The sequence below is a fragment of the Medicago sativa genome, chromosome 5 (genome assembly GCF_051527215.1).
Source record: "Medicago sativa cultivar Bolivia chromosome 5, Bolivia_mono, whole genome shotgun sequence".
NCBI lineage: Eukaryota > Viridiplantae > Streptophyta > Magnoliopsida > Fabales > Fabaceae > Medicago > Medicago sativa.
In genome coordinates, this window is record NC_140753.1 from 16,225,363 (window position 1) to 16,251,760 (window position 26,398).

General features: G+C 32.2%; 5 protein-coding genes across 8 annotated transcripts; 1 reads left to right on the plus strand and 4 right to left on the minus strand.

Annotated features, from left to right (window-relative positions):
• Positions 1-262: 262 nt before the first annotated feature.
• On the minus strand, positions 263-2,357 carry ACBP6 (acyl-CoA-binding protein 6). Its single transcript, XM_085713943.1, has 4 exons — positions 2,276-2,357; positions 1,380-1,497; positions 735-797; positions 263-477 (listed from the first exon to the last, which is right to left on the minus strand). The coding sequence occupies exons 1-4, from the start codon at positions 2,285-2,287 to the stop codon at positions 398-400; spliced, it is 273 nt and encodes a 90-aa protein (XP_085570069.1). The 5' UTR covers positions 2,288-2,357; the 3' UTR covers positions 263-397.
• A 1,891-nt stretch (positions 2,358-4,248) lies between these two features.
• LOC146920524 (large ribosomal subunit protein eL13z-like) lies at positions 4,249-6,732 on the minus strand. 3 transcript variants are annotated; one of them, XM_085713941.1, is made up of 5 exons: positions 6,609-6,732; positions 6,313-6,433; positions 6,054-6,187; positions 4,773-4,931; positions 4,249-4,635 (listed from the first exon to the last, which is right to left on the minus strand). In XM_085713941.1, the coding sequence occupies exons 2-5, from the start codon at positions 6,419-6,421 to the stop codon at positions 4,414-4,416; spliced, it is 624 nt and encodes a 207-aa protein (XP_085570067.1). In that variant the 5' UTR covers positions 6,422-6,433; positions 6,609-6,732; the 3' UTR covers positions 4,249-4,413. The 3 variants fall into 3 exon arrangements, with proteins under 3 accessions (XP_085570067.1, XP_085570066.1, XP_085570068.1); XM_085713940.1 differs by having other exon boundaries at positions 6,546-6,615; XM_085713942.1 differs by having other exon boundaries at positions 6,515-6,615.
• An 893-nt stretch (positions 6,733-7,625) lies between these two features.
• Positions 7,626-11,204, minus strand: LOC146920525 (receptor kinase-like protein Xa21). 2 transcript variants are annotated; one of them, XM_085713939.1, is made up of 3 exons: positions 8,438-11,204; positions 7,967-8,335; positions 7,626-7,840 (listed from the first exon to the last, which is right to left on the minus strand). In XM_085713939.1, the coding sequence occupies exons 1-3, from the start codon at positions 11,139-11,141 to the stop codon at positions 7,821-7,823; spliced, it is 3,093 nt and encodes a 1,030-aa protein (XP_085570065.1). In that variant the 5' UTR covers positions 11,142-11,204; the 3' UTR covers positions 7,626-7,820. The 2 variants fall into 2 exon arrangements, with proteins under 2 accessions (XP_085570065.1, XP_085570064.1); XM_085713938.1 differs by lacking the exon at positions 7,626-7,840 and having other exon boundaries at positions 7,941-8,335.
• Positions 11,205-22,661: 11,457 nt separating this feature from the next.
• LOC146920526 (uncharacterized) lies at positions 22,662-23,018 on the plus strand. Its single transcript, XM_085711150.1, has one exon. The coding sequence runs from the start codon at positions 22,662-22,664 to the stop codon at positions 23,016-23,018; it is 357 nt and encodes a 118-aa protein (XP_085567276.1).
• Positions 23,019-25,944: 2,926 nt separating this feature from the next.
• On the minus strand, positions 25,945-26,361 carry LOC146920527 (uncharacterized). The gene has a single exon (XM_085711151.1). It carries the CDS (start codon positions 26,359-26,361, stop codon positions 25,945-25,947), a length of 417 nt encoding a protein of 138 aa, XP_085567277.1.
• Positions 26,362-26,398: the final 37 nt, after the last annotated feature.

Sequence of the window (26,398 nt, forward strand, 5' to 3'; positions counted from 1 at the left end):
AGGTAATGGTTAGTACAGAACAAATATGTTGTTTATTTGTTCTAATACAAGGACACACCTTGTGCCATGTGCATGGTTAACCAAGTTGAGGCTTCTAATTAAATTCAAATTCATATCAGTGCAAGCGCAAGATCAAGCAATTAAGGTTGAAAAATAATTTTAATTAAACTACATAGAAAATTTCAAGTTTCTAGCACATGGCATATTTCAGCAGACATTTTCAGTAGTAGTAGTGATAAAGTTAACTGAACTCATTGAAACATATCTAATTCAATACTGAATAATTCAGATAATATCTTATAGTTTTAGATCAAACAACAAACACTGAAACTGTTTTATTTTCCAAACACTAAGAAACTTTTAGCATAGATTTAAAAAGCAAGGCGTGACAATGTTGTTAAACAGCAACGCCAGCTGCTTCCAGAAGCTGTTTCACCTTAGTGATGTAATCACTCATTGCTTCCTCCTTGGATTTCCCTGCAATTAAGAAAAAATTGACGTCTCTTATAAAACAAAAAAAAAAAAAACGATATAGCACCAACATTGATACTTCAGATTGATGGCGTGTCAGTACGACACGGACACTTTTACTTTTGGTTTCTACACGTCGGTGTCAAAATCGTATCAGGTGTTTTGTTTCAGTGTTTCATATCATAAAAGCACCACAAGGAAATAGAAACTAATCTAGATAGCTGTACATATGATCAAACTTGAAACTGGAAGTTTATATTTACCTTCAACAGCCTTCCATGCATCCCATTTAGCTCTGTCCCTCATGTTGAACATTCCAGGACGTGCTGTAAATCATACACAGATACATGAACAATCATAAGCCATCTTTGGATAAACAACTTTATTAAGTGATTATAGCATAAATTTGTATCATGTAAGTTATATGGATAACCTATTTCTATAACAAACGATAAAATAAAGTCAAACTATTTTATAAACTATCATGGAGCTTATGGAAATATGCGAAAAACAACTTTAGGACATGTCGTAAGTTGTTGCCATAAACTCTCAAGAACAATCTCACAAGTGCTTATGTCAATAGTAGATACGCTCATAAATTAATACAGATAGGCCTATAGAACAAAGGGAGGGTTGAATTTTAGAGAGAAAAGAATTCCTCAGCCAGCCCAAAGGCAAAGTGGGGCTTTAAGATAGGTGGGTCTAACAATGAACAAATATATGAGGAGGCATCATATATAATATTTTTAGTTAGGTATCAAAATAAAGACGAGGCTATGGGTTATGCCGATAGCTGAGTTGGGTAGGTTGAGGAACCTAAAGACGTGCAGCTTATGTCGGCCATGACCCCACAACCCCTTATTGTAGGAAGGTGACAGAGTGAACTCAAGCTCGAAATTATCACTTACCGGTGTCGACCTTTCCAACAGTGGCTTGCTTGTACAATCCATAAAGGATAAGCAAATCCTCATTTGACGGGCTCTCTGTCAGAGTCTTGACTTTGGCGGCATGCTGCTCAAAATCCTCCTGCATCACATTAACCAACAAATGTGAGATGCTTGAAGTACCATTTACTTTTACTTATAAGCACAATATCAAGCATCTAGCTAAGTATATATAACTAGTTCAAATTGATAACATAAGCACACAGAAAGTTTTGATACAAACTAAATTTCTATGAGAACATACCACGTTCACTAGAAAGATCAAATTTAACATTCCTGCATAAGATTAACCAGGCGGGCTCTTTGATAATATAAGCAAATCAAAATTTCCCTTTACAAATTACCAATCTGAGAGCATGTGATTCTTCCTACAATCAATAACCCTCAAAAGAACAACCAAATGCATAGTGAAATTACAGCAGACTGTTACTTTTTCTTAATTCAAAACAAAGACATAGCCGTCTAATCTAAAAAAAACAATGTGTGAAGGATTGAATTTGCCCTCACAATTCAAATTTCCAACAACCAATCAAAGAACATCAATTTCAACAAAACATCCACCAATCTTAACCGCACTAACACAGACACCTGATACACAACACTGACTCTGACAACAATTTAAAATAATAATAAATTGATTGAAGCATGTGTAAAATAGTTTTACACCACAAATTAAATCGCAGTAATAAACAGTGTCACAGATCTGAGAAACCATCACAGAAAGAAATACAGTCGAGATAAGATGTAATTGCTCAGAAAGCAATAATCTGAGCTAAATTGTTTGTTTCATATGATATGATACAAGTGGTAATTAAAGAAAAACAAAGGTTGAAATTGAAACATAATAGAATAGAATAAACCTGCAAACCCATGATGTGTGTGTTTTGGTTAGGAGATTGAAACAAGAGTGATGATTATGATTGAAATAATAGAGGGGAAATTTAGATATGCGTTACGTTCGAAGCGTGTATTTATAAACGGATACGAATTAGAATAATATTCCCACTCACGCGCGTATCACTAACGCGAGCATATCCATCATCATGAATCATATTCGTCTCACCGTTTTAAGAAGGTCATAAATTTTCATAGGTGGCGGTTTTATCTAATTAACTAATTTAAGAAGGTCATCAATTTTTATAGGTGGTGGTTTTATCTATTTAACTAACTAAACAGGACCACCATCCCCTAATATGGTCTCAGTTTCGCTTCATTAGGGTAGCTAGATAGATACGTAAGTTGATATGAGGAAAACATGTTAGAAGTTAGAACCTCTATCGGGGCAATAACTTCAAGAGCATGATGAAAAATGCGCATAAATTTTAAAATATGTGTGAGACACACTAACCTAGGTTCGATTCATGATCAAGCGTATTTTGTGCAGTTGTACTTTTACATTAAACGTATTGATCAATGATAGTTTATTGATAAAGTTCGGTCAATTTCTCTTATGCACTAAAAAGAATGATTTAGTATTATTTTCGACAGAATTTCGGTTCACAAGAGTGTGATTTCCTGTCTCTTTTTTTTGAATGATTTTCTGTCTCAAAACTATCTCTGTTTATAGATAAACTAACGTCATTTGATGTAGATAATCAATCATTTGAAAAAGTTTGTTCATGAATGGTTAGATTGATTAAATGGTAAAACATTACTCCTTTTCTATAAAAGTTCTCTATTTAACCATTGGAACTTTTCAAATATAGTTTAGAAATTTTTTCTATCACAAAACATGCGTGTGTGATTTTGACTGGAATTTCTCCCTTGTAGGATTGGAAACCGGGGTTTTACCATGGGATAAGCAATCTTAAAAGTTGCATCAAAATAAGTGATCTACAAAAGAAATCGGGTTCTGACTACCATTTGTTTTGGCACTTTAAGTTTCCTAACACTAGAGGCTGTTGACATTCTTAAAAAAATTCGAACGGCCATGCTTAACAATGGCATGTCCTCTGGGTCTTTGGATGTTGTGTTTAATATGATTGGTTTTGTCATCTAAAAAAAAGGTAACAACACAGTTTATTGTCTGTTTGCCTTTCATCTATAATGCAATGTAAATATATTTTGTTTGTTTAATATCACCTCCATAATTGATTCTTATGACTATTTAAGGACAAAACTAAATTTAAGCATGCCCACCATATCATTTACAAAAAGAATCTGTCATCTCTCAACAACAAAAGGTCAGTACGGTCCATAATGCACCCTTTATTTGAAAATAATGTTCCTTAACAGTATTTTAGCTGGTAAAAAAATTGTACTTAAAAAATGGTAAATTTTTATTTTTATCAAGGTTAATAACAAGTATTAAAACAAAAAACTGAATGAGTGAAAGAAATTAGTGATCGAACAATTCATATGTAGTGAGTAGCAATGACCCATTAAATGCAATTTTAACACTCAAAGTTCACTTTTAAAAACAGACAACATATCAAATGCAATCATGGAAGAAACCATGAGAACCAAGTTATAACAGCAGGTTATAACACCTAAGTTTGATTCAAAGATGGGCTAACCATGAGAACCAATAAACATGGAGGAAACCTTTAAAACAACACAATCAAAACTTGTATGGAAGAGATGTCAAAATACAAACTGAGATTCATCTTGTCATGGCCTAAGAAACTTGTGTTCAGATTCAAATAAAAAGAAAAAACTCCATCAACAAGAAAAAAATGTGATGTTTTTTTAACACAAAATGTGAGATTTAAAACGACTAATATTTTAAGCAATATATAATTTGCTATTACTAGTTATGACAATACTAGAAGATTTTTGTCTGCAGAAAATGACTTATCCAATGAAAAAATAAAACATGCTAATCTGACCAGAATGCGTTAAACGAACAAACTTGAATAGCCATAGTTCACAAAATAACAACAGCAACAGTGATTCATGTTTTAGACTAAGCAGATTCTTAATAAAGAAAATCTCAAACAAACATTGTCTTGCAATAACAATCATATGGGTGATTAGGAACTCAAACTTCCTGAAGTTTTCACTTCTTGTCTTCCTTCTCTGCCTCGGCAGCCCTCTTCAGTCTGGCACCCAAATGGCGTTTGTTTGTTCGCTCAAGACGAAGCTTGTAATAAGCCTTAAATGCCTTCATTTCATCTGTAATCTTAACAAGCTCTACAGATGGCTTCTCCCTCACAATTGGTAAGTATGAACCTTGAACCTGTGTAGCATTTGCTAGTTCCTCAGGAGTGGAATCACCAGCCTGGAAATATAAAACAGAGCCATAAGAAATTAAGAATAATGCACAACTTTTTCCTTTACAAATTTATCAGCAATGATGGTACCAAAATTAAGAAAAAGGCCATATATTAAAAGCATATAACTACAATTTGTATTTACCTTGACCTTGCGTGCACGTCTTGGGAAGACTACCAACTTGGCCTTGTATGTCTTCAGCCTCTGCACGTTGGCTTGCAGACCTTCCAAAGATCGGTTCTTGCGGCGATGATCGACAGAAATGCCGATAGTAGGAGCAAGCTTTTTGGGAATACCTGCAGCCTACATTGTAAAATAGAAGAAATAAGAAATAAACCATCGAAAAAGGTAAAGTAAAATAGCAGAACATCACAGTACAAAACATAGTTGTATTCCATACTAGATGCACTCAAACCAAGGTTTTTTACTCTTTTATCATCTTGAAGCTAAAATTAGACAGAATTGAATATGGAATAGATCACAACTGAGAATATTCGGAGAACTCAGTCTCAAACTGTCTATGATATGATAGTGTTTTCAGTTTTCAGTGGAGTGTATAAGCAAAGAAATCATGGATCATACAAGGAGGTTCACCTGCGTACATTGGAGATTGGTGTAATATCATAAGTATAATTGTACTGTAACAACTAAAGTTGATTTTGATGGTCATGCTAGATAAGAATTAAAAGCTCTTAAAACCAGCCATAGACCTAAACCTTGATGGTCAGGGTTACGATTAATGCCAGACATAGACCTTAAAAAAAAACTCAATTAAATTGGCTAGCTTATCCTATAGATAAAAACACTCCATATGGACAGGTTGGTCACTTGACAACGGGTTTGTACAGGAATTAAGAGAAAATTTTCCAATCGCAAATCCATGCATTGATGTAGATTGCAGACGCAGAATTACATCAAACAGAAAAATACTCTATAGGCAATGAAACTAAAAACAAAATGAACACCAGTTTCCATATAGTGATATTGCTACTAAGACCATGTAAATGCGAAGACACAGGGCACACCAAGTTTTATCCAATAAGATTAGATTATATCTTTTAAATTATAATAATATCATCAGGTAGAGTTCCTATAATTTCACATAGAGCTTGTTTGTAAAAAAAAAAAAAAAAAAATCACTTTCAAAGGTTTTCATCCATTAATCACATACTCTTAAAAATGAGAACATGATAATAAATAATAATCAAAGCTTCAAATGAGAAGCTGTTTTGAGTAGCTTCTCTTGAAAATAATTTTCAATAACCGATTTTAGTGACTTGCAATTTTGTAAACAAACACAACAGCTTCTATTTTTTCTTTAAATCTCCAAAAGAGCATCAAAACCACTTTTCTGATAATGCATAGCAATTCACTAAACTACATCGAAAAGAAATATCACATAGGTTAAAGTCACAAATATTTTACCTTCAACTCCTCAAGGGAGAAGCCTTTACCAGCCCTTAGTTTCATGTTGTATTTCTGGGTCTGTCCATGAACAATAGGCCTGAGAGGTCCAGCTGTAGGCCTTGGGAAAATCTTCACCGCCTTCTTCTGACGAGCTGAAGAATGCAACAACCCATTATGTCAAATAAATCAAAATTAACATTTTTACTTACAATTTTCAATACATACAACTGAATCAATCAAAAATCAATATCAATATTATTATAGAGATAATTATTACCTAAGCGTCTTCTTGTCTTTCTTGCAGGTTGGTTAAACCATGTCTTAACATAGTTTTGCCAATGCTTGCGGAAGTGTTCGTTAGGGATAACATTGTTATGCTTCACCATTTTTTACCTTACCTTCAAATAATCAACCATAAAACAATAAATCAGAAAGGTTTAATTCAAATAAAGTATTATGAGAATAATCACAGTATTAACATCGAAATTTGAAGAAAAAGTTGAGATCTACGATGAGAAAAGCACAAAAAATTGAGATTGGAACGTGTAAGGGAAAGTGAGAGGCGCTAGGTACCTGAGGCGGGTTTGGGAGCAGGAGCAACTGGAGAAGATGATGGTTGAAAATGGAGACTAGGGTTGGGTCTATGTTAAGGCCCGAATCGTATACAATTGGGCCAAGATTGAATTCACCGTTTTTTTTTCAAAATTTGCTCTTTAGACACCCATACTTTACTAAAATGAAGCCTCGGTTCCATGTTAAATAACTTGAAGCTCCAATTATTAATTGTCTGGAACTTCTATATGCTCATTTATCTTTTGACTTTTAATCTCTTTTTCTTTACGGACCAACTTTTTGGTCCGCGATAAAAAAAAAAAGTTGACGAAATTTTTTGGTCGAGAACATCAGCATATCTGAAAAAAGTGTATTTGGATTAAACTCATCAGGCTTTTCCCTTCTTGAGGAAGATATATACAGTATGTTGCTGCTCTGGTTTTCTTGAGAAATAGTTAGAATGATCTAATGTAGAGGCATTATGGGCTATAAATTTGCAGATTTCACAGAGAAAAAAGAAGATGAGTTTTCCGATTTATTTATTTTTTGCGTTTGGTTCGGATGTTTGAAATTTTATGTGAGAAATGAAGAATAAATGAGAAATTTGTGATCAAAATCATTAACCTCAACAAAGAAATACAACATACACAATTAGCAAATGATTAACCTCAACAAAACATGATAGATGCATTTCGCACAACACTTCAAACAAGCAAATAAATTTGTCCATTTTTCCATTATATTAAATAAATTGAAGATTCCATAAACTCATGCACATGTATAACTTAATTTATAATAGCAAATGTCGATCTTTTATGAATTATCAAACAAACCATGCTATATTACATTGATTACACCATTATTTGGCAAATTGCAGGCCTACAGCTACCATGGGATCCGCTTTTCTGATGATGATATTGCTTATTTTTTTTTTTTTTTTACTAAAAATACATGGAACAATTTTCCACCCGCAATTTTAAATGCAATGACAATTCTTTAAGAAAATGAAAATACACGACAAAGGAATGAAGATAAAGATGAGAGAAGTACAATTCTCACTTCATTGAATTAGAAAGCAATACCCACTACTTATTTATACACTGAACATAATCACACATAATTTAATGTTGCAGACCAAATTCATTGAACACACTCACTCATACACGGTTCCAGCTAGACAATCATGCAGCATACACTTCTTCTCCCACAAATGACCTTATAAATTTTGTTCAATTACTTATGAGTGTGATCACCTGAAATTTAAATCAAGAGGAAGCTCATTATTGCCTTTGTATTTTGTAGGTTAGGAATTTTGATATGCAATCAATTAATCAGTTAGTTATGACTAATGAATCAGAAAAACATGTTAATTATCTCACCTACGAAAAATGCCTTTCTGATTATGCTAAGTTCTCTAGTGACATCCACAATAGTCATTCTTTCTTTAGGTGATTCCATTGAACAAAGAAGCCCAATCCTAAAAAGTGAAACTAAGCACTCCTCTACACTTGGAATAAAATCCTCACAGTTTCCATCTTCAATTGCTACTTCTACATCTCTTGATACAAGATGTGGGTCCAAAATTGTTTTAAGATTATCAGGAAATGAAATTGCAACAAAGTTATGCAGATTTTGACCATCTCGAAAAACTTCATCTGTGGGTCTTCTCCCGGTAAGCATTTCCAACATAAGGATTCCAAAGCTATACATGTCACCACATGTAGACACTTCAGCACCCATTCCGTACTCTAAAATATGTAGCAAAAGTTGTTCATACTATATAACTAGTATGCACCAGAACATAGGAGAATTCAAAGAAACAGCTGATGATTCAAGAATTTAGAACATACCTGGAGGAGCATAGCCAACGGTTCCTTTTATCCCAATTGTACTAGTATTATTATGAGAGGTACCACCAATGGCCGAGACCAGTTTTGCTATGCCAAAATCACTCACATGAGCAACCATGTCATCGTCAAGAAGGACATTGCTTGGCTTTAGATCACAATGAATAATCAATTGCTCACATTCTTGATGGAGATAATGTAACGCAGAAGCAACATCGAAAATGATGTTTAATCTTTGACCAAGGTCCAATGGTTTTGGAGGCTCTGCATTTAAAATCTCAGGATGCAACCATTGTTCCAAGCTTCCATTTTTCATGTAATCAAAAACTAGAGCTTTAAATTCTTGACCTTTGTAATCTGTACTAGAACAACATGTTAAAACCTTAACTAAGTTTCGGTGTCTAATGTTTTTGAGTGCATTACATTCAACAATAAAACTCTTGTGAGCTCCATTCTTTTGAAGGTTTAGGACCTTCACAGCAACAACATTATCTTCCGACACAAGATTTCCACTATACACAGAACCAAAACTTCCTGATCCAATCAAGTTTTTATCCGAGAACCCATCAGTTCCTTGATGTAACTCTTGGTATGAAACTTTAGCTAGTTGATCAATTGTTGGTGAATCAATAGATGGTTTTTTGTTTCTTTTTTTCATCCAGGTGATAATTATAATAAATGAAACTATGATAAGAAAAGAAACCACACTAACTATCACTGATATCAACCTGAAATTATGGTTTGTTGCATGTTTTCTACCCTTGATAGGGCATGGTGGTAGATGCAACTCTGAAATACCTCCACAAAGCTTATTGTTTCCAATCATTGCTACTTGGGTTGCATTTCCAAAGACACCGTTTGTTGGTATCTCACCTTCCAACATGTTAAAAGAAACATTCAAGTGTTCTAAACCAGAGATATTCTGCAGAGCACTAGGAATTGACCCGTACAATTGATTTCTGGAAAGGTCTAAATATAGAAGACCTTTGAGCGAAGCCAAAGAGGACGGTATTGTTCCATTGAAGGAGTTCCCTTGCAAAAAAAGGTATTCCAAGCTTATGCACTCACCAATCGTTATAGGAATATCACCTGACAAATGATTTTCAGAGACATCTAGCTTATTAATATTTTTTAGATTGCCCACATCTCTTGGCAATCTACCACTCAAAAAGTTATCCGACAAGTCCAATAAGTTTGATAAAGAAAACAGATTAAAAATCTCTAAAGGTATGATTCCTCTAAGCTTATTTTGTGCAAGATTTAGATATTGTAAATGTTTGCAGTTTCCTATGCTTCGAGGAATACTTCCTTCAAACTGATTATGACGTAGATTCAACCAAAACAATTGGCTGAGATTGCCTATAAAGGGTGGTATATCTCCTGACAACTCGTTGCCATACAATGTTAACTGTTGCATCTTTTGGAACTTCTCGAAAGCAGCTGGAATAATTCCTTCAAAGTGGTTATTTTCCATTCTCAAGAGAGTTAAGCCAATTAAATTGCCCAATTCTGCAGGAATTTTTCCTGATATTTGATTATTCCCAAGATATAGTTCAATAAGTCCAGGGGATAAATCGCCTACAGAACTTGGCAGAATGCCTCCAAAATTATTATGGTATATAGAAAACACCTGCAACTTACTACAGTTTGCCAAAGATTTTAAAAACTCCAAATCCTTCGTTGAATTGTCACCTAGATTGTTGACTTCCAAATTTAGCAATAATAGATCTTTTAGCCTTCCCAACGTTGGAACTTGTCCGACAAATTGGTTTTGACTTATATCAATCAGTGTAATGGCAGAAGATGCATTTGTTATGGAAGCGGGGATTGAACCTGAGAATTGATTTCCCCCAATTGCACAAAATTGGAGATTGTGGAGTTTGTGGAACATGTTGGTTGGAAGAGAACCATGAAACTTATTCATTGTTAGTGTGAGCTTAGTAAGTGATGAGATATTGTAAAAACAAGAAGGAATCGTACCCGACAAGTTGTTCACACCAAAATTTAAAATTGTCAAGCTTTTGAGGCGACATATTTCTTGCGGAATATCTCCCTCGAAGTGGTTAAACACAATTGCAAAATTGGTTAAGCGTGAAAGATTCCCTATGAATGAAGAGATTCCTCCAGTTAAATTGTTCATCCAAACATCGAGTGATTGAAGCTTTTTCAAAGAGCCAATTTCAATTGGTATTTTGCCAATCAAATCATTCCCTCCCAAATGCAAGCCTTTGAGATTGGAGCAATATGTTAAGTTTGTAGGAATTTTTCCCGTAAACGAGTTATTGGTGAGATAAAGTTGGGTAAGTTGCAACAACTTACCCAACTCCTGTGGGATTTCTCCATGGAAGCTGTTGTTCATGAGATTGAAGTTTGTAAGAAAAGTGAGATTGCCAACATAGGGTGATATTGATCCATGTAATTGATATCCTTCTAAGTTTAACTCTGTAACTCTTTGATGCATGAGGTTGCATGTGATTCCACGCCACTTGCAGAAATGGATGGAAGAATTCCAAGATTCAAGAGCTTTATTTGGGTAACTGGATATTGATTCTTTGAATTTTAGCAATACAAAATGATCTGTTTGGTTTGCTAATGCTTGTGTCACAATTATGTTTGGGCCAAACCATGTTAAATTTAAGGAAAACCAAAAAAGGAAATGAAGGTACACGTACAAAAGTATAACTGACAAGAAAGAAAAAGGCTTCATTAATTTGGTTTAGGAGAAAGAGGTTTATGCTATATCATTTTGTTTGTGTGGGATAATTATGCTGGAATAGAGAAGAAGCATACTGTATGCATTTAACTTGTGCCTTAAGGGCACAAGTTAACATTTCCCTTTTAATTATCTTCTCACCCAAAACAATTAATGAATTAGTCGAAGTTCAAACTTCAATCACAACATTTGATCTAGTAATTTCAATTTTTTTTAACTAAAAATAAACAATATTCAAGTCATGTTAATAGCATAAAACTGCAAATTACTTAAGTTTACAAATACCTACCAAAAACAAACTATATTTGAGTCTCTCGAATTCCTACTAAAGTCATTGACTGGATCTACATTGGATCCTAGCTGATCTAACAATTTGAACTGAACAATATGAGAAAAACAAACAATATCGCACAAAGATAACGAACAAAACAAAGTGATATTAACACGATGAAATCACATAAGAAAAAACTAAATAGTTATGAAAATCATTTATTTAAATCAAACGAAGGAGAAAAATGATTTAGAGAAATTATTTGAGATAAAAAATTGACCGTCAACCACCTTTTTAATGGATGAAAAAAATTCAAGTTTTAGGTCACAAGAGAAAGGGACTTATCAACAACAAACTTTTGTAAATAGAAAACAACCCAATAATTTCGACTTTTAAAAACAATAAACTAACGTAAGTACTATTTTCTAAGTCAGTCGTTCACTTATTGTCAATATAAAAAACAAATATAGGAAAGATTAGCCGCCCCTTTAAACTTTTTATTTTTTATTGAAATTTGAAACATCAATAGATGATCATTGAAGACGACGAGACAAAAAATGTAACATCCTACTATTTTATATATTATTTCTGTTAATAGTAACAACCCATGTTTACTTTAATAAATTTCAATATATGATAATTAATGGTTAATATTTTTTTTTAAATGGATAATATTTTATTGGGTCATGCTAACTGGACACTGGTTAAAGAAAAAAAAATTAAAATTGAAAATGACAACTTTTTGGCCCTTGAAAAGTTGATTACACAATTTATATTATAATGCAACACCTATTATATTTACTTCCTTAACCAGAGCTTCGAAGGCAATGGTTATCATTTCCCTATTTTATTTCATGATTTACATTATTGGCGTTGCTAGGATAGCAATAATTAAGTGATAACACCAAGAGCCTTTGATTCTTTCGAAAAAAACACTAAGAGCCTTGATGGTATGATTTTTTTTTGTTACATCTTGATGGTAGGGTTAGATACACCTTTTATTTTATTTTTCCTTAAATGTCACGATAAGAAGAAAAAAAAAGAAATGTTTGTGCTTTGTCTATGAGAGTGTATAGAATAGAGTGAATTCCTGGTGATTTACGAGTTTGTTGAAGGAGTTCGGAATTTTTTAGTATATATTTTACCAAAAAATTAAACTAAATAAAAAATGTCACATTGTTTTAATAATAAATACAACAACCCTTTATTTTGTCAAATTAGCAAAACACATGCAATTTTTCATTTTCAAATCCAACCAAAGATCAAAAGTGAATGAATTTGAAATAATAGAGGTTAAATAAAAGATATAGCATGAAAGTGAATAACAACCAATAACTAAAATTTAAGATAAAAAATTAACAAATGTCATCCAATACCTAACAAAGTAGTTTATCATAATTTTGGGATAATGTTCAGACTTTCAGATGAGCCTACATTGAGTTAGAACACCATATTAGGTCAAAAGCAACCATAAAAGTGAGATTGCCACACCACATCTTCACAAAAAATCTTAAGTCATTAAGCATATGTGTCATCTCACTTATATGTTGTTCAAAATCTACTATTTTATCCAATGTAGAATGTCAACTCACACTTGATACATTAACATATGTTAATCAAGTGTGTGACTATCCACATCCGTAAATATGTGACATAGTCAAATAAGGTCAATCGTAGGCACATCATGTTCAAAAAGGTAGTTTGATAGTGATTTCATGGAGGAAAATTTATGTTTATTTATTTCATGATAATAGAGAAAGGAAATTAAAAAGAAAAAATAGAATACGAAAAAAGAATTTGAACATGATAAAAATGATTAGGGGAAAAAATATATGTAGCATGCTTTATCCGAAAAATTATTGGGAATAAACTGAGTTGCCGGTAATTATATGGGTTTGTTGAAGGGGTTGAAGATTTTTGGGTAATTATTTTACCAAAAAATTAGACTTAATTAAAAAAGCGTCACGTCATTTTCAAATGTCTAATAAGCATGTGCTTTGTCAAATAACATAACACATCTGCATTTTTCCATTGTAACATCCCACTAAAGACCAAATGTAGAGTAATTTTAAATGATAAAGGTTGAATAAAAAATGGCATGAGAGCGAATGACATCGAAAAACTATATTTAAGTTAAAAAATAAATAAACAAATGACATCTAAACACCAGAAAAATAGTTCATCTTAATGTTGGGACGACATATGGAGCCTATATTGTGTTTGATCCTCATATTATGCAAAGAACAATCACACAAGACTAAAAGTAAAATAGTTTGAAATAATAGATATTGAATAAAAAAACAGCATCAAAGCAAATGACATCCCTAAACTATAAATTTTAAGATGAAAAAATTTAATAAATGATATCCAAAACTAACTAAATAGTTCATCATAATATTGTGTCTTCTGAGGGAGCATTTTTTTTTATATAATCAGTTTAGGCTAAGATCAACCACAAAAGTAAGATTCAAACCACATCTTCATCTAAAATCTTAAGACATTATGTACATAAGTTATCTCACTTATATTTTCCTCACCGTCTACCATTGAATTCAGTGTGAAACATTAACTCACATATGACACATTAACATCTCTCTTAAATGTGAGACTTTTTGCATGTGTAATATGGTGACATATCCAAATTATAAGGACAAATTGAGACCTAGCATGAAAAAGGAAATTTTTACATGAGATAGATGGTAAGGAAAACAAGTAAGGGTGTGTGCTTTAACCTTTAAAGTATAGCAAATAGATTGAGTTGCTTGCAATTTTGTAGGTATGTTGAAGGATTAGGAGATTTTGGGGTAATTACTTTACGAAAAAAATAGACTCAATTAAAAAATGTCACATCATTTTAAAATTTCTAATAAGTATATATTTTTGTAAACTCAAAATAATACATTTATCTTTTTTCATTATAAGAATTCAAAAAAAACCAAAGTCAAAGAATTTGAAATAAGGAATGTTGAATAAAAAAACAATGAACGTGAATGAAATTCAATAACTAAAATTTAAGATAAAAAAGTTAAACAAATGACATATAAAAACTAACAAAACAGTTTATCATGATTTTGGGACTTCTAGGGGATTATGCATAGAGTTTGATCACCATCTTAGATTAAGAGAAACCTCACAAGTGAGATTGATATCATATCTTCGTCCAAAACCTTTAGGCATCAGGAGTCATCTCTCTTATATGATGTTCAAAATCTATTATTCCATCCAATACAGAACTCTAATACACACTTGATAAATTATCATTCAACTATCCACCTTCGTAATTACATGACGTATTTAAATATGGTCAATTGAAATCACAAAATGTTCAAAAAATTTGGTTGGCGGTGGTTTCATGGAGAGGGGTTTATGTTTCTTTCTTCCATGAGAAGAAATAAAGAAAATTAAAAGCAAAAAAAATAATCAAAAAAGGAATTAAAACACAAGGGAAGATAGGCAAAAGAAAATAAGTATTGTGCATTTTTTTTGTGAGAGTATAGAGAATAGTGTGAGTTGCTGGTTATTTTATGGGTTGGTCGAAGGAGTCCGAGATTTTTGGGTAATTATTTTACCAAAAAATTAGATTCAATTAAACAAACGTCACATGATTTTTTTTAAGGAAAATGTTACATGATTTTAAATTGTCTAATAAATATATATTTTTGTCAACTCAACATAACACATCGACAATTTACCATTTTCACCTGCCACAAAAGTCCAAAAGTGAATAAATTGAAATAATAGACGTTGAATGAAAAAAAAAACATATGGAAGAGAATGCCATATAAAAACTAAACTTTAAGATGAAAATAAACAAATGGCATCCAAAAACTAAAAAACCGGTTGATAACAATATTGTGATTTTCGCATAATCCTATATTGAGTTTGATCATCTCAACATACAAAGAGAATCCACACAAGTGAGTTTGACACCACATCTTAACCTAAACCTTAAAAAATTAGGTATATGGATCATATCACTTATATGTTGCTGAACATCTACTCTCACATCCAATGTGAAACTTTAGCTCACAGTCAACACATCAACATATCTCACTTAAGTATAAGACTCTCTGCAACCGACATTTGTCACTGGGATTCACCCATGCTTCATTCGCAAAGTCGAACCGAGTTATAATATCATCATTGGACCTTATGGAAAGAGTCAGCACTGGTGTTAATCTACTCATTAGACATAAAGCAACCACATAAATGAGAATAATACATCTTCATCCAATATTTTAATTACGACGAAATTCTATCCTGTGCTTGGCACGGGTGTCCATACTAGTTATATATATTTGTGCTATTTTTTTCAATAGTACACGTGTCATTCTCTCTATGCTAATATTAATTGTTTTGATCTTGGCATATGTTATGGTAGTATCACTGCGTTATCATTGATTTTACTAAGAAAGGGTTTTAATTAGTGAATTCTTAAAAAGGTACCAGATCATTGTTTTTATTAAGAAATGATTTTAATTTTTGAATTCTTAAAAAGGTGTGTATGTAAGGGATAAAAAAACGGTACAATAATGTTTGACTTATATATCATTAATTAAAAATCTTTTTTTTGGGTACAAATTAAAAATCCTTTTATTTTGTATCTCTTATTTATCTTCATCTTCATCTTCGTAGTAAACATTTGCTACGGGTGGCATGTTTATTTGCTTATCAACATGGACTGCTTGGATTATAAACTAAAACCGTGTATTATTACCAAAGTTGATTTTATAGAGTAATCAATATGCAAATCACAAATACGATTCGAATTTGGAATGTCATTGAATAAAAAGATTACAGGTGTTTGAAAAGGCATATTCATTCACTCATTTTTTTTTCATTTTTCATAATAAAAGAGGGGTGACGCCCGATTCTTTGGTGCACTAAACAAAAGAAATTAAGAGGGCTGAAATTGCAGATCACCGATTCCATGAATCACGCATGAATCATGTTCTTCATTTTTAGTGTTTAGGGTGCTATATATACATACCACTATTTACTCATCTTGCACAATAATTCATCATTCATCTCTCAGCATTAGCAGATGCACACACAACAACAATTTTTTATTCATGGATGCATCTTTTTCTGTATTATTATCACCTTTGAAAGAAAAAAAAAATTGTCTAGCATTTTGGTATCTCAACGGTGTATGTTAATGCTATTTTATTGGGAGTTTAAGGTTATATAATTGTTGTGCATTTCTATTTGGATCTAGATGTATGTTTCTCTTTAGCTATGTAGTGAGTTTGAAATGTTCAATTTAATTTTTAATCTTCAGGTGTGGAAAAGAAGTTTAAAAAGCCGGAGAAGAGATACCACTTCATTTTGTAAACTTGTTGATAATCAAGAAATAAAGACTGATGGACTTAAGGAGTTGTTCATGTCACGATAGCAACCACTCTAATTTTTTTAGAGAGCCACAATACGTTGTGTGAAGATGATCATCAAAAGTTTTGCTAGGATTCACAATTTTACAAGTTTTTTTTTTTTTTACAAAGATGGTCATATGTTTTTACTCCTACATTTTGATCTATATATTGGTTAATTCTTAATGCTAAGTTACAAATGCTAATGATTTTTCCATGTGTGTTTTTGTATTCTGATATATGGAATGAAATCAAAATAACAATTCTATGTAATTTTCTATTTGAATGTTGATATTAAATAAGAGATTAAGAAAAGATTACGAGGTTGCTGAATTTGTTTTAGTGGTTTTCATTGTAGCTCTTTGACAAGAAGTTCTATGAGTAGATAACCAGGAACATAATTTAGCAAATATAGAGTCTGTATTTTTACATGTTCTTTAACTATATGGCTGCTTAGTCCGATCGCTTTTTATGGAAAAACCTACACCATAAAATGAATCCGTAATATGTGAAAAATAAATTAAGCGATTATTGCTTCTTCTTTTCTTTTTTCTTTTTTTTTTTGTAGAAGAGAGTAGTAAAACATTGATATGCACCTGTAAAAAATGTAGAGGGCAAAATTATTTAGTGAACCACGTTTTTAATGATTTTTTTCAGCCGCGCTATTTATCGTGACACCTTTTCTCGCGAATGTATCACAAATGCATTGTGAATATGTGGTCAAACTTTCAACGAGAAGAACGACCTTGCATATTTGTTTTAATTTTTTTGACAATTTTCTTTTATTTTGATCAGAATGTGATTTTTCAAGCATCTCTCTTTATCCATCATCACCTCTTTAGATTGGTGTTGTGCTTTTTAGGTTTAATAGAACGTTTTCCTTTTTTTTTTACGTTAAGATTTCCACGCTTACCAAAAAAAATTAGTGTAATATTTGTCGAAACTTATATATTAATTTGGCAATTATATTAGTTAAAACTTAATTTAAACTTATTGTACAATCTTGACTATGAAATCGCCATCATATTAATTCGGCAACATTATGAATTCATTGTACTATTTCTTTATTTTTATTGATTTCTTTAACCAACCGTGATCTTTTTTTTTTTCTGGGTACAAACTAACCGTGATCTTTATTTTGCAAATAATGGATACTCATTTTTTTTTTTTTGATGGGTAGGGATACTCATTTTTAAATTGAAAATATCAATTTATATTAATATATCAATTTTAATATCTATTTATACTACGATAAATATCTTCACCATTTTCATATCATGTTTTGTTAAAATGATATATTAATATAAATTAATATCAAAAATGCGATATTAAGATTGAAAATAGATTAAATAGATATTCAAATGGTAAGACACTTTGTGATGCATTCCCAAGAAAAGTTTCACGATAAATAGCGGTTGAAAGAAAAATGATTAAAAACGCGGTTCACTAAATAATTTTGTCATCTATATATAAATATATATTAAAATATGTCCAAAAGATATTTAAGAAAATTGAAAATATCTTCACCATTTTAATATCTATTTATATTAATATATCAATTTTAAATGGGGTTTCCTTGCTAAAAATGTGATTTTGAATCTCCTTTATAACATTAAGTTCTCTTATTTACGATTGGAAATATGTTTATTGTCTTACAATAATCGGTTTAAAATTAGAGAAATTCTAACCGGTTTAAATTTTCTAAAGTACACATGACACCTCTTCTTTCTAATGAGCATTAAATACTACTCCATCTCATAAAAAGAGTTTTCACTTGTGATTCATTTGGCAAGGCAATGTATGTAGATTAATTCGTTACCTTTATTATGTCTTTTCATCATTAGTTTTTGCTTTGTTATTAAAATAATTTAGAGTTAAATATGTTTCTGGTCCCTATAAAATTGTAAACTTTTAAGTTTAGTCTTTACCTAATTTTAATACGTTTTTTAGTCCCTACAAAAAATATTACTTCTAATTTTAGTCACTGTTACAACAAAGTTTGTTTAATTATCCTTAAACTCTTAAATTCTTGAACGATTTGTTTGAGACAAGTTTAGAACACTATGAAAGATTCATTTACTAAAATTTAGAATTTTTTAACATGAAACGAATTAAATATGATTTTTTTTAAAACGACAAAAGTTAAAGATAAAATTAACAAAATCTGGACGTAAAAATCAAATTTTGCAACAATTTTTTGCAGAGGAACTTTTACTAATTTTCTTAACACGTCTGCAAAAAAATTGTTCAAAAACTCAAGAGTTTAACCATAAATTAAACAAATTTGAATTGAGGAGAGATTAATACTAAGTGCAGGAAAAAAATTAAGGACTAAAATAACAATTAAAATTAAGTAAGGACTAAACTTAAAAGGTCCCAATTTTATAGGGACCAAAAACATATTTAACCCAATAATTTATTTCAATATTTTAATAATTATAGCTAGGAAAAAAAAATGGTTTCAAAATTTACATTAAGTTTTGGCTTATTGAAAACCATTATTCTTAAGAATTTGTGTAAGGAGTTCGAACGAATTTATGATACATATGTTTCATTTAAACCCACTATTGTTTCCTTTTGGTGAAGATTGATATTACGTTGTTGAATTGTGTTACTAGCTTCGTTTACAAGAAGGATGAGATATATTTTCACAACTTCAAGGATGCCATGTAACTCAAATTGAAGAGAAATATAAGATTTTATCAAATCTGTGGTTTGAAGGAGAACAAAATATGCAAGAATTTGAAATGATAGAGATTGAATAAAAAACATAGCATCAAAGTGAATGACAGTCAAAAAATATTTTAGATTAAAAAATTAAACAAATGACATCCAAACACTAACAAAATAATCCATCATAATGTTGAGACTTCGGGAAGGAGTCTACATTGGGTTGAACCATTATATTAGGGTAAAAGTAATCACAGAAGTGATATTGATACCATGTCTTCACTTAAAATGTCTAAGAAACATGTATTTTGTTAACTCAGCATAATTCATCTATATTTTGACATTGTTAGATCTCATCAAAGACCAAAAATGAAGGAATTTAAAATAATGGAGGTGGGATAAAAAAAATAGCATAAAAACGAATGACATAAATTTTTTTTTTTTTTTAAAAAGTTCATCATGGGGGTGGGGGTTAAACTAGGTTGGATAATCGCATTATGCTAGGAGTAACAACAAAAGTGAAATTGACACAACATCTTCATCCAAATTGTTGACGCATTAGACATATGGGTCATTTAACTTATATGTTTCTCACCATCTACTCTTGCATCTAATGTGAAATTTTAACTCGCATGTGACTTATTGACATTTCTCGCTTACATGTGAGACTGTACATATGTAATCTGGTAACATAGTCAAATGAGATTGAGGAATGCATAACAGGGTAAAAAGATGGGTTGGTGATGAATTAATAGAGGGAGGTTTTTGTTCATTTCTTTCATGCGAAGAGAGAAAATAAATTAGAAATAAAAGACAAAAAAAGAATTTGAACATGAGAGAACTGATAAGGAAAAAAGGAGTGTTTGTGCTTTGTCTGTAAAAGTATATAAAATAAACTGAATATATGGTAATTTACGGGATTGTCGAAGGAGTTAGAGATTTTTGAGTAAATATTTTACCAAAAAAATAAACTAAATAAATAAAGCGCCACATTATTTAAAAAATCCTAATAACCATTTATTTTGTCAAATTAGCAAAACTCATATAGAGTTTTCCATTGTCAAATCTCACCAAAGACCAAAAGTGAAAGAATTTTAAATGATAAAGGCTGAATAAAAGATTTAATATGAAAGTGAATGATATCTAATAACCAAAATTTAAAATAAAAAATTAAACAAATGACATTAAAAAACTAATAAAACAATTTACCATAATGTTGGGATAATGTTAGGACTTTTGGGTGAGCCTACACTGGGTTGAATCATCATATTAATTATTTTACCAAAAAATTAGACTCAATTAAAAAAAAGTCACATCATTTTAAAATTTCTAATAAGTATATATTTTTATCAACTCAGAATAATACATATGCATTCTTCTAGGGGATTCTACACTTAGTTTGATCAAACATTATATTAAGAGAAACCAAACAAGTGAGATTGATATCATATCTTTGTCTAAAACCTTTAGGTATCAGGTATTTGAGTCATCACACTTATATGTTGTTCAAAGTCTACTCTTCCATTCAATATATATATTGAACTTTTTAACCCACACTCGACAGATTAACATCTCTTAATCAAGTGCTCAACTATCCACATCCGTAATTACAAGACATATTTAAATCGGGTCAAATTAAGGCACGATTAAACAGTTTGGTTGGTGGTGGTTTCATGGAGTGAGTTTTAAGTTCTTTTCTTCCATAAGAAGAAAGAAATAAAATTAAAAGGAAAAAAAATATGGAATTGAGAAAGGAATTTAAACATGAGAAGATAGGAGAAAGACAATAAATATTATGTGTTTTGTTTTCTTAAAAAAATAAAAATATTATGTGTTTTATTGTGGGTGTATAGGGAATAACGTGAGTTGTCGGTTATTTTATGGGTTTGTTGAAGGAGTTGGAGATTTTTCGGTATGGACAAAACTTAGGTACAATTCTTTAGGTGCTTTTCGTATGATTCTTAACTAAAAATACACCTTTTTTTTTTATATAACAAACTTTGATAAATTATGGATTTAAGGAAATCATGGTAAATTTAGTTAAGAACCATACGAAAAGCATCTAAGGAATTGTACCTAAGTTTTTTCCTTTGGGTAATTAGTTTACCAACAAATTAGATTAGTTAAATAATTTTAAATTGTCTAATAAGCATATATTTTTGTCTACTTAGCATAATGCATCATCATTTTACCATTTTCATTTGCCACCAAAGTCCAAAAGTGAATAAATTTGAAATAATAGACTTTGAATGAAAGATTTCATACGAAAGAGAACGACATCCAAATATTAAAAAAAGAACGGTTCATAACAATGTTTTGACTTTCAAAGAATACTACATTGTGTTTGATTATCTCATTAGATAAAGAGATTCCACACGAGTGAGTTTGACACCACACCTTAACCTAAATATTAACAAATTAGGTATATGACTCATGCCACTCATATGTTTCTCAATATTTACTCTTGCATCCAATGTAGAACTTTAGTTGACACTTAAAACACTAACATCTCTCACTCATGTTTGAGACTCTCTACATCTGTAACACCCGGAACCACACATGCTTCCTCCGTAAAATTGAATTAGGTTATTATACCATCGTTGGACCTTATAGAGGGAGCCAACATTAGTGTGGATCAATCTATTGGACATAAAACAACTATATAAATGAGAATAATACCACATCTTCATCCAATATTTTAATTACAAGGGAATTCTAGCCCGTGCTTGGCACGGGTATCCATACTAGTTCTACTAAAATGAGCAATTTGTTATTGATTTAAATGCACTTTTGGTGCTCCTATTTTTAGAAAAATTATGTTTTGATTCCCCTATTTTTAAATTCAACTTTTTTGATCCCCCAATTTTGAGTATTTTTCATTTTTGATCCCCCACCCCATTTTGAAGTTATTTTTGCTTATGTGGCGCGTCTAGATACTTGTGCTGATATAAGTTTGTCTCTCTATGTTTGCAGGGATGAGTTGTGGCATACTTCAAGCAGCTCATTCCGAGGAAGCGTGAGCAAGAGTACGAGCATGCTGACCCGCTTGTGTATAGATGGAAACCTACCATGGGCTATGCTGATTCTGGACACTTTAGAAGCCTAATGGATTTGATGGAGCATGATAATGTCATCTGGACATCGTACGCGTCTCGGTGAGACGTGACACCTTTTCAGGACATTTGCTGGTACTCCAGATAGATCATGACCAACAAATACATGATGTATCGTCACATGTTGGAGCGGGTTCTGAGGCAATACGATTATGTCCAGACCATTCCCAGACCTCCTACGACGATTGGGGATCTTGCGCCAGCAGATGTGGTTATGGCCTTCGCGAAATTTGTTGTCCATGTCCTTAGCCAGCAGGAGAGGGGTGATCCGGTCCCGGAGGACGAGGTGTGGAAGCATGAGGTGTGGTACATGAAATGGTTCTACCGTGCATCACATCCTATTATGATCGCCCATGAACCCGTTGCTGACTACACAACTCCTGTCCCTCCTTACGAAGAGGTTATTGTTGATCAGCAGTGGGTCAGACAGCCTCTCGACCCATTCTAGATCATCGACAACATCAGACGCAGAGTGGAAGGTGCTATGGAGATTCATGATGTGTTTTCAAATCCTCATGTTCTCAGCGTTATGAAGGGCATCCAGTCCGAGTATAACATTCTGCAGGAGGTGTCGGTTCCGCTGAGGAGGACTATGAGTCATAGTCCACAAGAGGAGTAGGTTTTTTTGTGTGTTTTCATGACATTTGTATATATTTAGATGTTTTTATGACACTTCGGCGGATATGGATGTAATATATTTACATTTAAGCGTATGCGATATTTTATGACATTTTGGTTAATTTTCGGTTATTTTGCGTATTTAAATTTTGAATGAATGAGAAAACGTGAATGAAAATGAATGAATGGATGTATTGAAGTATGAATGAAAGATTGAAATTAGGTAAAAATGCCAAAACAGCTGTTTTGGTAGTGGACGCAGAAACCAACGTGAGTTAAGTCACGCAGAAAATAAACCCAACATGACTTAAGTCACGCTGGGGGTATTTTTCGTCAGTTTAGATGGGAGTGAGCAAATCATGATGGGAGATGAGCAATTTTCCTCATACAAAACTATAGAACAGTGGATGGTATTCATATAGCACACATGCCCGATCCTAGGGGACTGTCACTATAACAAGGTATTTAGGCCTCTGAATCTTTTTTGTTTTTAATATATTTTTTAGATTCATATTCTTTAAACACGTTTACGTCTAGTTCGGATGATAGTTAAATGAAGAATTGTAGACTTATAGTTTATATTACAAGTTTGATCCCAAAGATATCTATTTTATTTGATATACATTATCTTAATTTTTTTTTTCTCTTTAGATTTGTTTTAATATCATGTTAATTGTTGAAAATTTATTAAGACACATTGTGTGCAACTAAAATATCCAAATGTAAAAAAGTAATTTATATTTGTGTTAGAATTCAATATGCAATATAACTTTGTTATTTCAAGGTTTAATAATTGGTAAATATTGTATATATTAACTTAGGGGTTTGCTACAATAGACCCACTCATTTTCATGAAGGTCTATTTTAGCAACCAGCACCTTTTCACTTGGACACAAAGACCCTTGTTTTTGTTTTTTTGAGAAAACTAAAACTAAAGGATATAAATGTAATTTTCATTAAAAGCTTAGATTTTAATTTTTTTTTTCCATTTTGGTTGCTAAAATAGACCTTCATGAAAATGAGTGGGTCTATTGTAGCAAACCCCATTAACTTATATTATTAATTAAACTTAAAAAAGTTATTGCGCTAATGGGATTGAGTCTAACGAAAGAAGTTAAACTCTCACAATCTAACGGATCAATGTTCAAACATATAATTATTGGTTGATGTACCTCAAATAAAATTGCGCATTTATTTATTGTTCTCAATATTTATGTTTCTTAGTCAACACATTTAAAAAACCTCAATTTAAAATTCTTTTTAGACCTACGAATACATCTGGGCCGATCTTGATTGCACGTTGTGGGAAAACTTGGGTCACTTTGTCAAGGTTTGGTGAAGGACCTGAGAGTCATTAAAGGACAAGAATAAGAGGTTTGGAAAATTGAAGAGGTTGGTTTTAATATTAGAGTATTACTTTTCCCACCCTGCTGTCTTCTCGCGCGTTCTGTAAAAATTCCAAAAATACCCTTGGTTCAGATTTAGTTTTCCGAACCAGATTGTTAGTCTTTCCGGAAAATAAAATCCGGACACATACAATATGAAATTTTGTGTCTTTCTTTGACGTCAAGGGTCTCTGTTGACCGTCATATAACCCCCGCATAAGCTGCTATGCAATTGTAGGGGTCATATGAATGGTCAACAATGACCATGACACCACAGACACACCTAAAAGCTACCTAAAAAACTAATTTTTTTTTTTAAGAAAATGTAAGAAAGGAGGTGAAGAAGAATGAAGGAAATTGATGAAGATCCAAGCCTTTTTATAGCCTTATATCAATCATAGGTCTTAATTACAGTCAAATAAAATGTGTTCCACAACCTAAATCGTGCAAAAATCATTAAACGCCCCACTAACCGTCCAAACCTTTGGTGAAACGTCGCCGATCAAAATGAAACTGAGGTGTTCCGGATTTTATATTCCGGAATGCATGAAGTTTGTCCGGATTGTATTATCCGGACTGCATCAGGCCCTTGTTTTTGTGGCGAATGGCTTGGAAAAAATTGGAACAAAGGTACATAACATAAATAAAAGCAACATAAGACAAATAAAAAATTAAAAAAAACCATAATAACAGAAATGATGAATCTTTTAGATCTGCAACATAATGAAGAAAAGTAAGGTGTTTCAAGAGGATTTTTTTGAGTTAGATCATGCTGCCTTGCCAAATGACTTATTCATCTGGCAGGCAGCAAGATCTAACTCATAGAAACCTCTTGATATTCAAATATAGAGCAACCTCTTTGTATCTATATATTTTTGTCAGCATGTCGACGATCTTCATCACGTGGACGCGGTCAAATAGAGAGCTATCTATTTGCGACCACGTGAGAAAGATCCCCAGCTTAATGACAAAAATTTGCATGGTTTTCTTTGGTGTGTTTGTGTGTTTTGCTGGTATTGAAGCTGAAAATCGAAGAGCACTTATTTATAAAGGTCCTTGGATGTTGTGGACAACATAAACTCTTGGTGCAATGTGGTCCATACAAAAGGACCCTATGCTGAAGTATTCTGGATTTAGTTTTCCGGAATACACTTACGCCCTATGTGAATCCGGATTTCATAATCCGGAATGCATAACTTTGGTTATTTTTTCGATTAAATGAACATCTTTGATGTAAATTAAAACATAATGAAAATTTAAATAATATATATATTATTGTAAAAATAATGCAACAATTTAATTCAACAACACATAACTAACACGCAATTAAAACAACATAAAACACTTGATTAATTAAAACACGGCACATTATCACGGATCACCTAAACTAATTTCTTCATCTGGTCCCTCCAGCAGAGCCCTGATCTCTTCGTAGTTCCTGGGCCGGTTCAAACTTTTCAGAATTTGTTCAGCAGATCTAACCAACGAAGCGTCCAACTCGATTGGTCCTCTAGTACTTTGCGGACCAAAGACAGAGAACATGGTTCTCACGTCGTCGTCGTTTGTGAGTTTCATCCGGCTGAACCGAAGAGATGAAACTGAGTCGGACAATGGACATCGATATTCAACACCGACCACCCTCCCCGTGTCTCTGTGGTTGAGTTGACGGTTGATTTGATTCAGCTCATCCTTCAGCTCGGAGAGGGTGACATCGTTGCGAATCATAAACAGATGGGGTTGTTTTCCCCCCGCTAGCTTGGTGTTCTGATCAAAGCCAGAGAATTCCATGATTTTTTTTCCAGGTGTAGTTTACTTGTAATGAAAA

Bases quoted from the DNA above. Each gene is read 5' to 3' on its own strand.
- LOC146920527 (XM_085711151.1), bottom strand. From the start codon at position 26,361: ATGGAATTCTCTGGCTTTGATCAGAACACCAAGCTAGCGGGGGGAAAA.
- LOC146920526 (XM_085711150.1), top strand. From the start codon at position 22,662: ATGACCAACAAATACATGATGTATCGTCACATGTTGGAGCGGGTTCTG.
- ACBP6 (XM_085713943.1), bottom strand. The intron at 798-1,379 runs GTAAGTGATAAT...TATGATTTACAG, and splicing joins TGTTGGAAAGGTCGACACCG to CACGTCCTGGAATGTTCAAC. The intron at 478-734 runs GTAAATATAAAC...TCTTAATTGCAG, and splicing joins TGCATGGAAGGCTGTTGAAG to GGAAATCCAAGGAGGAAGCA.
- LOC146920525 (XM_085713938.1), bottom strand. From the start codon at position 11,141: ATGAAGCCTTTTTCTTTCTTGTCAGTTATACTTTTGTACGTGTACCTT. The intron at 8,336-8,437 runs GTATGTTCTAAA...TACATATTTTAG, and splicing joins CGTTGGCTATGCTCCTCCAG to AGTACGGAATGGGTGCTGAA.
- LOC146920524 (XM_085713941.1), bottom strand. From the start codon at position 6,421: ATGGTGAAGCATAACAATGTTATCCCTAACGAACACTTCCGCAAGCAT. The intron at 6,188-6,312 runs GTAATAATTATC...TGCATTCTTCAG, and splicing joins AAAGACAAGAAGACGCTTAG to CTCGTCAGAAGAAGGCGGTG. The intron at 4,932-6,053 runs GTAAAATATTTG...TTTACAATGTAG, and splicing joins TCTCCCTTGAGGAGTTGAAG to GCTGCAGGTATTCCCAAAAA.